Source organism: Lepidochelys kempii, chromosome 24, assembly GCF_965140265.1.
Source record: "Lepidochelys kempii isolate rLepKem1 chromosome 24, rLepKem1.hap2, whole genome shotgun sequence".
Lineage (NCBI taxonomy): Eukaryota > Metazoa > Chordata > Testudines > Cheloniidae > Lepidochelys > Lepidochelys kempii.
In genome coordinates, this window is record NC_133279.1 from 5,665,956 (window position 1) to 5,677,509 (window position 11,554).

The 11,554-nt window shown below is 55.8% G+C and overlaps 1 protein-coding gene across 1 annotated transcript; it reads left to right on the forward strand.

Annotated features, from left to right (window-relative positions):
* Positions 1-2,846: 2,846 nt before the first annotated feature.
* On the forward strand, positions 2,847-10,086 carry RBM8A (RNA binding motif protein 8A). The gene is made up of 6 exons (XM_073322666.1): positions 2,847-2,999; positions 6,056-6,115; positions 6,731-6,808; positions 7,411-7,547; positions 8,540-8,676; positions 9,697-10,086. Exons 1-6 carry the CDS (start codon positions 2,933-2,935, stop codon positions 9,740-9,742), a joined length of 525 nt encoding a protein of 174 aa, XP_073178767.1. The 5' UTR covers positions 2,847-2,932; the 3' UTR covers positions 9,743-10,086.
* The last annotated feature ends 1,468 nt before the right edge of the window (positions 10,087-11,554 follow it).

Sequence of the window (11,554 nt, forward strand, 5' to 3'; positions counted from 1 at the left end):
TCTGAAGCCTCTTGGAATAACTCCCTTGTCCCCCTTGGCTGCTTGCTAATGAGTCCCTGCTGGCTGGAGTATCTGCAGGGTGTCAGATTGTATCAATTCAAACAGCATTTCTTCTGACCCATCTTTCCTGGTGCAGAGCCTCTGAGCCCTGTTAATGTCACACAGGCTCTGCCTTGCCATTACATTGCTAGCTGGCAGGCGCAGGCCAGATCCCGCAGCTGCCATGTCGCACCTTCTTTACAGAAGGGCCTTTCCACAATGGGGAGTCGGATGGCTGCAGTAAATCCACCCCCTCAAGGCACTCACTGTAGGTAGGCTGCCAGAAGATTTCTGCTGTCACCCTATCTTGTCTACACCAGGGTTTAGGATGGCTTAACTATGCTTAACCCCCTAAGCAATGTACACCTATGCTTTCAGATGTAGACCAGACCTAAGTCTTACTACCTCATATCCTAGTCACTTGTAAATCAAAAGCAGCTGTCTTCTGGTTCTAGCACTCAGCTTGAACACAGTCAGTAGGGCTTGCATTGAAGGATGAAGGCCTGCTCTTGGTGTTGCTAAACCAGCCTTGGTGTAAATCTTTCTGAAAAGAGAATGTTTGCTTTGCATTGCCCTCACTGGCATTGTTCAGTTAGAATTGGGGAGTGGTGAGTTAGCTAGCTATCTCCAGACCACTTCCTCTCTTCTTTCCCCTCACCCTGCTTCACAAGGACTTTCTGCACAGTACTATATTCTGTTTAAATGAACCAGAACAGGATCAGCTACCCTAATCAGTGGGTACATAAAATCAAATTTTGCAAAGGGTAACTTAACTTTTGTATTTCTATTGCTCTGACCATTCTCCATGAATTAGAAATAATTCTTGGTAAGGGCTGTCATGCTTGTTCCTACTCTGAGTATCTTCCAAGTGCTTTAAAAACACTAACCACCTGCATTGTGGGCTAGGCAGGTATTAGCCCAAGCTTTACAGATGGGGAAACTGAGGCATGGAGGCGTTAAGGGATGGATCTAAGAGAATTCAGATCTCCTAACTGCTCATGCAATGCCCTGTCTTCTGCCACATGCAGTGTAAAGGGAGAGCAGGCAAGAAGCTTTGGCTGAGGGAGGAAGCTTAAAAGAAAGCAACTCCTTGGCCTAAATTGAATAAGGAGAAATGGGTTTCTTCTTTATCTGTGACTGCATATGGGGGTAGCATATTCCATTCATGAGAGGAGCTGCAGGGCCTAGCCTTCAGAGGAGCTTCGTAGACAGTTAGCGACTATAGCGTGGGCTGGGAGTATCTATAGCAGACGCTGGAAACATTACCTTGGTTTAGTTTCCAAGTATGTGTTCTCTCTCCCAGTCTCATCGGCTGTTACTTTCTGCCTGTTGCTTCGTGCTGTGGCTGCATCATTTCAAGTCCACGGCCTTTGGGGATAACTTATTTAGAAAAACTTGAACAAAGCAGTTTTATGCTGCACTTTCTTGGGGGTGGGAAGGAGGTAAAGTACCTTATTCCCTGATAACCAGAAACTTCTATGCCTAAACTCTGTACTGTTTTCTTTTCACTTCAACATTATCTTAATAAAATTATTAAATCTGTCACAACGTGCCTGCCTGCTGAAAAGGCAGGTGACAAGCCGCTCCAAGTGAGACATATGGTAAACCTCCACTCTTTAAAATAGGTGAAGTGGCAGCGTTTGATTCCCTAATGAGGCTTTGTTTTTAATCTGGAAAAAGGGGACAAGGCTCATCCCGCTGGCAGACACAGCATCTGCTGCACGTCGAGCAGAAGCTGTCCAAAACCACTTGGCCTTTGTGAGCTGTTTGAGAAACTATTCCAACTTGGCAGTCCCCTGTGTTAGGGATCAGAGGAGATCTCCATACGTGGCCGTTTCAGACAAGAGTTGAGACATGAAACTGGGCTAATGTACAATAGTGGGTGAAGTTTGCTTCACCTGTAAATGGCTGGTTTGAATTTAGTGAATGGCAGTAGTGATGTCATTGGATGGCTGTTTGGTGGCTTCTGTGGAATCAGTTGGGGGGGATGGGATGCAGGATGCAGCACGGGGGGTAGGGTTACCACCTGGCTGGTATTTGACCAGCCTGGCTGGGTTTTTTTATGGAGTTGTCAGTTGCCAGAAAAATAATTTAATCTGCCCGTTTCTTTAAGTGCGTCTAAAGATTTGCATTATCACAATACAGTGGGATAATTATCCACTGTTAAAAGGTGGGGTGTCCAGCTAAAGACACGGCCCTTTTCCCACTTCCCCAGCTAAGCGACAGCCGATCACAACTGGTGAAAATACAGCAGCTGTCTGCCCGTCCCCGCACACACGTGTGAGAGAGTCACGCGTGTGTGAGGAGAGGGGGATGCTATCAATCTTAGCAAAATGTGTTATCTTGCTAGCTACCATAAGTGATGTTGGGGGGCGGGTGCGAGGGGGTGTGGCGGGCTTGCCGGGGTGGAGGGGGGGGCGAGGGAGTTAACATTTCAAAGGTGGTAACCCCAGTGGGGGTCGGTGGGAGGAGTGGAGTGGGGGAGAAGGAAGGACATGGTCTCATGGGGCAGGGAGGAGAATCCCAAGGCCCAGCTGAGGAGGAGGGAATTGGCTGGTTGCTCTGAGAAAGCAGCTGGCTGCAACTGGAGGTGGGGGGAACCTGCCGCCTGCCCTCCCCAAGAGGGCGACCGCAGAGGGACTAGGCAATATTGACCTTCTCAAGATGGCGGCCATCAGCGCGCTAGGGCGAGGGCACGTGACGCTATCAAGATGGTGGCCGCCAGCGAGGAAAAACGCTTGCCCTTCCCAAGATGGCGGCGCCCGCGGTATTCACAGAGAATTGGAGAGGTACTTCCGCCCCGCTTCCCGGCGTGCAGCGCGGTCCCGACCCGGCAAGCTGCCCGTCCCCTCCTCAGCAGCAGCCGCGGCGCAGCCAGGCGCACAGGGGCAAGATGGCGGACGTGCTGGATCTTCACGAGGCGGGGGGCGAGGACTTCGCCATGGACGAGGATGGGGACGGTAAGGGGGGCCCGAGCCGAGCCCCGCCCCACGGCCCCCTCCCCGCTGGGCCTTGTCCGGTTCCGGAGCCCTAGACCGGGCTGGTTCTGGCCCGTCTTCCCCGCAGCCAGATGGGGTCGGAGCCCAGAATTGCTGCCCCCCCCCCGGCTCTGACCCCCCCCCCCCCCCGAACCGGGCTTAGTGCGGTTCTGACCCAGCCTCCTCCTGTGCCCGGCTCGCCCGGTCCCGCCCCCGAGTCCGGTCCCCGCCCCCGACAGGTTCTGACCCAGCCTCCTCCTGTGCCCGGCTCGCCCGGTCCCGCCCCCGAGTCCGGTCCCCGCCCCCGACAGGTTCTGACCCGGCTCCCCCTGTGCCCGGCTCGCCCGGTCCCGCCCCCTGAGTCCAGTCCCCGCCCCCGACAGGTTCTGACCCGGCCTCCCCCTGTGCCCGGCTCGCCCGGTCCCACCTCCAAGTCCGGTCCCCGCCCCCGACAGGTTCTGACACGGCCTCCCCCTGTGCCCGGCTCGCCCGGTCCCACCTCCAAGTCCGGTCCCCGCCCCCGACAGGTTCTGACCCGGCTCCCCCTGTGCCCGGCTCGCCCGGTCCCGCCCCCTGAGTCCGGTCCCCGCCCCCGACAGGTTCTGACACGGCCTCCCCCTGTGCCCGACTCGCCCGGTCCCGCCCCCGAGTCTGGTCCCCGCCCCCGCCAGGTTCTGACCCGGCCTCCCCCTGTGCCCGGCTCGCCCGGTCCCGCCCCCTGAGTCCGGTCCCCGCCCCCGACAGGTTCTGACCCGGCCTCCCCCTGTGCCCGGCTCGCCCGGTCCCGCCCCCTGAGTCCGGTCCCCGCCCCCGACAGGTTCTGACCTGGCCTCCCCCTGTGCCCGGCTCGCCCGGTCCCGCCCCCGAGTCCGGTCCCCGCCCCCGACAGGTTCTGACCCGGCCTCCCCCTGTGCCCGGCTCGCCCGGTCCCGCCCCCTGAGTCCGGTCCCCGCCCCCGACAGGTTCTGACCCGGCCTCCCCCTGTGCCCGGCTCGCCCGGTCCCGCCCCCTGAGTCCGGTCCCCGCCCCCGACAGGTTCTGACCCGGCCTCCCCCTGTGCCCGGCTCGCCCGGTCCCGCCCCCTGAGTCCAGTCCCCGCCCCCGACAGGTTCTGACCCGGCCTCCCCCTGTGCCCGGCTCGCCCGGTCCCGCCCCCTGAGTCCGGTCCCCGCCCCCGACAGGTTCTGACCCGGCCTCCCCCTGTGCCCGGCTCGCCCAGTCCCGCCCCCTGAGTCCAGTCCCCGCCCCCGACAGGTTCTGACCCGGCCTCCCCCTGTGCCCGGCTCGCCCGGTCCCGCCCCCGAGTCCGGTCCCCGCCCCCGACAGGTTCTGACCCGGCCTCCCCCTGTGCCCGGCTCGCCCGGTCCCGCCCCCGACAGGTTCTGACCCGGCCTCCTCCTGTGCCCGGCTCGCCCGGTCCCGCCCCCGAGTCCGGTCCCCACCCCCGACAGGTTCTGACCCGGCCTCCCCCTGTGCCCGGCTCGCCTGGCTCCGCCCCCTGAGTCCGGTCCCCGCCCCTGCCAGGTTCTGACCCGGCCTCCCCCTGTGCCCGGCTTTCCCGGTCCCGCCCCCTGAGTCCAGTCCCCGCCCCCGACAGGTTCTGACCCGGCCTCCCCCTGTGCCCGGCTTTCCCGGTCCCGCCCCCTGAGTCCAGTCCCCGCCCCCGCCAGGTTCTGACCTGGCCTCCCCCTGTGCCCAGCTCGCCTGGCTCCGCCCCCTGAGTCCGGTCCCCACCCCCGCCAGGTTCTGACCCGGCCTCCCCCTGTGCCCGACTCGCCCGGTCCCGCCCCCTGAGTCCAGTCCCCGCCCCCAACAGGTTCTGACCCAGCCTCCTCCTGTGCCCGGCTCGCCTGGCTCCGCCCCTTGAGTCCAGTCCCCGCCCCCGACAGGTTCTGACCCGGCCTCCCCCTGTGCCTGGCTCGCCCGGTCCCGCCCCTGAGTCCGGTCCCCGCCCCCGACAGGTTCTGACCCGGCCTCCCCCTGTGCCCGGCTCGCCCGGTCCCGCCCCCTGAGTCCGGTCCCCGCCCCCGACAGGTTCTGACCCGGCCTCCCCCTGTGCCCGGCTCGCCCGGTCCCGCCCCCGAGTCCGGTCCCCGCCCCCGACAGGTTCTGACCCGGCCTCCTCCTGTGCCCGGCTCGCCCGGTCCCGCCCCCTGAGTCCGGTCCCCGCCCCCGACAGGTTCTGACCCGGCCTCCTCCTGTGCCCGGCTCGCCCGGTCCCACCCCCTGAGTCCGGTCCCCACCCCCGACAGGTTCTGACCCAGCCTCCCCCTGTGCCCGGCTCGCCTGGCTCCGCCCCCTGAGTCCGGTCCCCGCCCCTGCCAGGTTCTGACCCAGCCTCCCCCTGTGCCCGGCTCGCCCGGTCCCGCCCCCTGAGTCCAGTCCCCGCCCCCGCCAGGTTCTGACCTGGCCTCCCCCTGTGCCCAGCTCGCCTGGCTCCGCCCCCTGAGTCCGGTCCCCACCCCCTCCAGGTTCTGACCCGGCCTCCCCCTGTGCCCGGCTCGCCCGGTCCCGCCCCCTGAGTCCGGTCCCCGCCCCCGACAGGTTCTGACCCAGCCTCCTCCTGTGCCCGGCTCGCCCGGTCCCGCCCCCTGAGTCCGGTCCCCGCCCCCGACAGGTTCTGACCCGGCCTCCCCCTGTGCCCGGCTCGCCCGGTCCCGCCCCCGAGTCCGGTCCCCGCCCCCGACAGGTTCTGACCCAGCCTCCTCCTGTGCCCGGCTCGCCCGGTCCCGCCCCCTGAGTCCGGTCCCCGCCCCCGACAGGTTCTGACCCGGCCTCCTCCTGTGCCCGGCTCGCCCGGTCCCGCCCCCTGAGTCCGGTCCCCACCCCCGACAGGTTCTGACCCAGCCTCCCCCTGTGCCCGGCTTGCCCGGCTCTGACCCTGAGTTCCTCCCTGCCCTAGGGTTGTTCTGAGGCCTGCACCATCTAGGTCGAGCCTCGTTCTGATCCGATAATGTTGCCCCCCCTTCCCTTCTACCCCAAATGGCCTGCTTCAGACTTCCCTCCAGTTGAAATTAACACATTGAACTTCTCTGCAGAAAGCATCCACAAACTGAAGGAGAAAGCAAAGAAGAGGAAAGGCCGAGGATTTGGTTCAGGTGATAATCTTGTCGTGAATGATGGAGTTACCCTGTGTGTGAATCACGAGGGGTCTCCTGTGCCATGTAGCTAACTGGAATGGTCTGGCTACTTACTGGAGTCATCTGGCTGCTTCTAAACAGAAACTGCCCAATGGCTTACGCCGCAGGAGTGTGTTTTAGGATGGGAATCGGGACTCCGGGGTTCCATCCGGGATTCTGTCACTGACTTGCTCTGTCCTTTGTCAAGTCACTTCACCTCCCTTTGCCTCAGTTTCCCCAGTCTGTAAAATAGACCCCTCCAGCTTATATACATGGGTGACACAACTTGACCAAGGTCACCAGGAATCTGATGCTTATCACTGTTTTAACTACTAGGCTTGTGTCTCTCTACAGTATTTTATGTGCTGTAAAGCTTAAATGCAGGGACATATGTGTGTGCCCAGGAGTGCTTAGAACAGCTAGAATACATGTTTAAGAGTATTTAGACCGGAAACCCTTCAGGACAGGAATGGTCTGCCACTGTGTGTACAGTGCTTAGCACAATGGGGCTGCATTCTTGGCTGGTCCCTAAGCACTAGCATAATGTTTCAAGTCATCTCAAACAATCTTTGTCTCCCCCCATTGTGTGCCCAGAGGAAGGTTCGAGGGCCAGAGTACGTGAGGACTATGACAGCGTGGAACAAGATGGGGATGAACCTGGGCCTCAGAGATGTGAGTATCTGCTAGAGATGTTTGGTTTAGCATGTGTGGACACCCAGCCTTGGCCGCGTGGGGTTGCTTTAAAGATGGGGGGAAACCAATTCTATTCTGAGAGATCATGAGGTGTAGTGGATAGAGCACTGGACTGGGATTCAGGAGCCCTAGGTTCTGTTTCCCAGCTCTGCCACTGGTCTGTGAGATGACCTTGGGCAAGTCACTTCAACTCTTTGCATTTCAGTTTCCTCATCCGTAAAAATTTTTTGAGATCGACCGATGAAAAGCAACATATACGAGCTAGGGATTATCATTATAATGACATGTACACTGTGCCCAGACCATCCACATTGTGTGGATAACAGAGCGACTGTCTCCAGGGCTGTCAAGCTGCCTTTTTACCAGTGCTAGATTCAGTCCTCCATCCATTCCGCATCCGTTTTCACTTAGCCCCCTGCTGCCAATGGGTTCCAAGCTAAGCAGTGGGAGGATCCCTTTCCATCCTGCGTGTGTAGATGCAGGCGTTGTGTGTGGGCAGTGGGGTTTGCATACCAAGCAGAGGAGCGCGTCTTGCCTTCTGTGTAACGAGCATTGTTTTTCCTTGCATGCCGTGGCTACAGCGGTGGAGGGCTGGATTCTCTTTGTCACCGGAGTTCATGAGGAGGCCACTGAAGAGGATATTCATGACAAGTTTGCAGAGTATGGCGAGATAAAGAACATCCACTTGAATCTAGACAGACGAACGGGCTACCTGAAGGTAGGACGGGGTGGATGGTCTAGTGGTTAGGGCATTCCCCTTTGGCTCAATTTCCTGCTCTGCTGCAGACTTGGTATGTGACCTTGGACAGGTCACTTAGGCTCAGATCCACAAAAGTATGTAGGCTCTTAACTCCCATTGGTTTCAATAGGTGGAAGGCACCAGAACACCTTTGAGGATGTGAGCCTTAGTGTCTTTGTGCTTCATCTGCATAATGGGGATAGCAACACTGCCCTTCCTCGGGGTTGGGGGAGGGAAGTGTGAGGATAAATACCTTACAGATTGCATGGTGCTCAGATACTGTGGTAATGGGGACCAGGTAAGCTAGAGAGCTATGCCGATGAAATTGCCCCCATGCAGTTGGGAGAGGAAAAGAAACTGAGCACAGGGCTGGGAGCCAGGAGCTCTGGGGTTGTGTTCCCAGCTTTGAGGGGGGCAGTGTAATCTATTGGTTAGAGCAGGAAGGGACTGGAGATGGGATTCTTGAATCCAGCCTGGACACTGAATTGCTGTGTGATCTGGGGTAGGTCACTTCAGCTCTCTGGGCCTCTGTCTCTAAATTGAGAATACTGCTAACAAAGGCCTGTGAGGCAAATGAATCTGCTTAGTCTTAACTAATGTGCTTTGAGCTCGCCGGGGAGGCGAAGGGGCAGGGAACATATCAGTGTAATAGTTAATGCCCCCTTCTCTATTAAATCCTGTTAAAACTAACAGTTCAAGGCACGAGTTCAGGCAGCTTGTGTGTGTGTGTGTTTAATTGAAAATCTCTATTTATGGTAGGGCGCACTCTATTTACTCCACTTACTGCCAAGTCAGTATTTCTCCTGCCATTGTTGGCAGCATTCTTGATGCCAACAGTGGAGCCGAGTGTCCTGGCGGCTCTCAGTGGTTTCTGTGATATGCTCTCAAGGCTGGCCCAGTCTCTGGCGTGTTCGCTAAACTCCCCCACTGGGCCACTCACTGGCTGAGGATTGTCTCCTTGCACCCCACAGGGATACACACTAGTAGAATACGAAACGTACAAAGAAGCCCAGGCAGCGATGGAAGGTCTTAACGGACAGGATCTGATGGGGCAGCCGATCAGCGTGGACTGGTGCTTTGTCAGGGGGCCTCCAAAAGGAAAGAGAAGGTAAGATGCTGCCAGTGTTGAGGGCTGCATCCCAGCTGACACCAGGTTGGTCCTCAGCTTGGCATCTCATCAGAGATATTGAGGATTGAGTGAGTCATGGAGTCTGAGCTAGCCTCATGCTCTCTCACAAAGGGAGACCCTCCACAGCAGTGTGGAGAACACTTGCTTTCTAGTGTTGGTGGAACGTGATGGATTGAGAGCCCTGAAGCCACTGAATAATGAACAGGATTTTAAGTTAGACCAACTGGAAATTCTTTCCCATGGAGTGACTCTCTCCCTCTTTTACCTGGAGCTGCTGCGTAAAACTCTTGAGTTCCTGCATTCAGTCCATGTGCATGTTCTAGGGGCTTTCACCTTAGCCTCTGTGCTTTTCATCCAGAGATGCTGGGAACTCCCAGAGGAAAATGGTCTTTGTCCTACAGACAAAGGAACTGCCTGAAGCAGGGCAGAAAATGTCACCAAGTCTGTGCTGCCTGCTTTCAGGAACAGCTCTCTGGAAAACACCCTGTAGTAAAACGATGCTTTAGAGCTCTTTTGTGGTTTAGGATGCTGATGTTTCTGCTGAGGGGGTGAAACTGAAGGCCTGACCTCTTGAGATCATGAGAAGTTCAAGAGCAGGAATGTTAACCCTGGGCTAAATTTCTAGTGGATCATGAATAATTCTTGCCAGTTGGGAATGCTGTTGGATTGTGTTCTTCAGTTATTTAATGGTCTGAGCAGGAGGTTAGCAGTCAAGAGATCTTACTAGTCGGGACCCAGTCATTGACGCATGTAACTTTGGGCAAGTTGTTTAATGGCTCTGTGCCTCAGATTCTGTAAAACAGGGACCCGACATACCTAGCGTTAGTGAAGCGCACTGAGATCTGTTCATGAGTTTTAAGAGAATATTTTCCTGTTGCGCTGCATTTCTTTGGCAAGGAACGTGGTCCTTGTGCATAGAAGTCGTCGATAGCTTTCAAATCTTTCGAGATGTTAGCTCAGGCTAGCATATATATAACTCTGTCCCTGTCTGTCTTCCAGGGGCGGGCGTAGGCGGAGCAGGAGTCCGGACAGGAGACGACGCTGATCTCACATTTCTCCATTTCCTTTTGATGGTTCCTAGGTGTAAATTCTCCCTGCACAGCTCTGGAAGCAGGAAGTCTCTCGTAAGCTGGATGTGCAGACTCCTGCCTCAATCTCTTTCTGGGTTTTTAATTGTGCTGTATTTTTACCTATGAGTTTTTGGTCATATTTTTAACAGTATCTGTAAAGTTCTTGATTTGTGTTTAAGCTAGCATAAGACTCTGAATCTTCTTTTGACCTCCAACACCTCAAATGAGAGAACTCATCCAGTGGTGCTGTAGGGGACTCTCATTTGGAAGGAGAAATGTTGCCCATAAATACTGAATAAAAGTCTGCTTTTTTTTTTTTTTTAAAGTCCTCTTCCCTTGACATCTGCCTGTATCTGTAAGGGAGACTGTGTGTTCCAGTGGCCTGGGTTTCGCTCTCAAGCAGAGCTTAGTCTTTGGTCCAGCCTATGGGTAGAGCATATGGTTTTAGATTTTAACCAATAAGCACCCCCAATATAATCAAAATTGATGTTTATCTGGTAAACACTGGAAATGGTTTTCAGTATTGTCTGCACCCCTTGTCCAATGCAGTTTGTACAGGTAACATCCCTGCTCCCTGGCTTGTATCAAGGACTTGTCTAACAGAGCCGTAGTGTGGACTACAGCGAGTGTGATTTCCAAGGCACACTAACGTGTTACGAATTAATTGGTGGCGATCTTGCTGGTGTGCACTAAAGGGTCTGATTTGCTTTAATTTAATGCTCTTTGAAACAGTACTTTATATACCTACAGAGCGAAAACCCTGAAAAATCTACGTAGAGCTCAAAAATTGCTAAAAAAAAATAACCCTCCAAAAATGAAATTAAGAAACCCCAAAAAAGAAAAGCCCAACCTCTAGGACATGGAGACTTATAGGTTCTATCTAAGGTCCTTATCTGGCTTCTATCACTATAACATCTAAAAACCTTCAATATGTGTCTTTTCACAACCCTCCTGGGAGGTAGGCTGGGACTATTAGTTCCTATGTACAGAAGGGCTAAGTGAGCTGCACAAGCACACACAGGAAGTCTGTGGCAGAACAAGGATATGAATCCTAGACTTGTGCCTTAACCACTAGACTATCCTGCCTGTCAGTTGCTGGGTTGCTCTGCCTGGGGCAAACAGTTTCTTTTCTACCATGAGTGCCCATCAGTTTCCTGCTGCATTAGACTTAAGGATGGGAAAAGACCGAGGCCGCACAGCTAGGGTACGTCTACACTACAGTGAAAGATGCATGCCACAGCTTGCGCCGGTCAGCTGACTTGGGCTCGCGGGGCTATAAAATTGCAGTGTAGACATCCATCTCTGTCACTAAGGGTCTCTAGAACCCAGGAGTCCTGTCGTCCTCCTGACCACTAGTTCACACTGACTAACGGGAGTTATTGGGTGGGGGAACCCCTTGGAAAAGTATCAAGACCCAAACCCACCTTCCCTGTTTCTGTTGGGGGAGCAGAGGCTTTCTGCACTCAGGGACCAACTGGTGTATTTGGTGGGGGACAGTATCATGGAAGTGCAAACTTGGGGATCCCCTCTGGAGAACAGGAGCCCAGGTTCCTTCGTGCGTGTTTGAGTGGGGAGGTGGATCTGGAAAATAACAATACTCCCTAGCTCTTGTCTTCAGTAGATCTGAAAGTACTTTCCAAAGGAGGTCAGGATCCTTCTCCCCATTTCACAGATGGAGAAACTGTGGCACAGAGAGGGCAAAGTGACTTGGTCAAGGTCACCCAGCAGCCTAGCTGGGAATAAACCCTGGCTCTCCTGAGTTAGGGCTCTGTCCACTAGGCCATACT

What these genes read in the sequence shown, in the direction of transcription:
- RBM8A (XM_073322666.1), top strand. Translation starts at nt 2,933, where the DNA reads ATGGCGGACGTGCTGGATCTTCACGAGGCGGGGGGCGAGGACTTCGCC. An exon ending in CATGGACGAGGATGGGGACG is followed by an intron (nt 3,000 to 6,055) that starts GTAAGGGGGGCC and finishes ACTTCTCTGCAG; the next exon opens with AAAGCATCCACAAACTGAAG. An exon ending in AGGCCGAGGATTTGGTTCAG is followed by an intron (nt 6,116 to 6,730) that starts GTGATAATCTTG and finishes TTGTGTGCCCAG; the next exon opens with AGGAAGGTTCGAGGGCCAGA.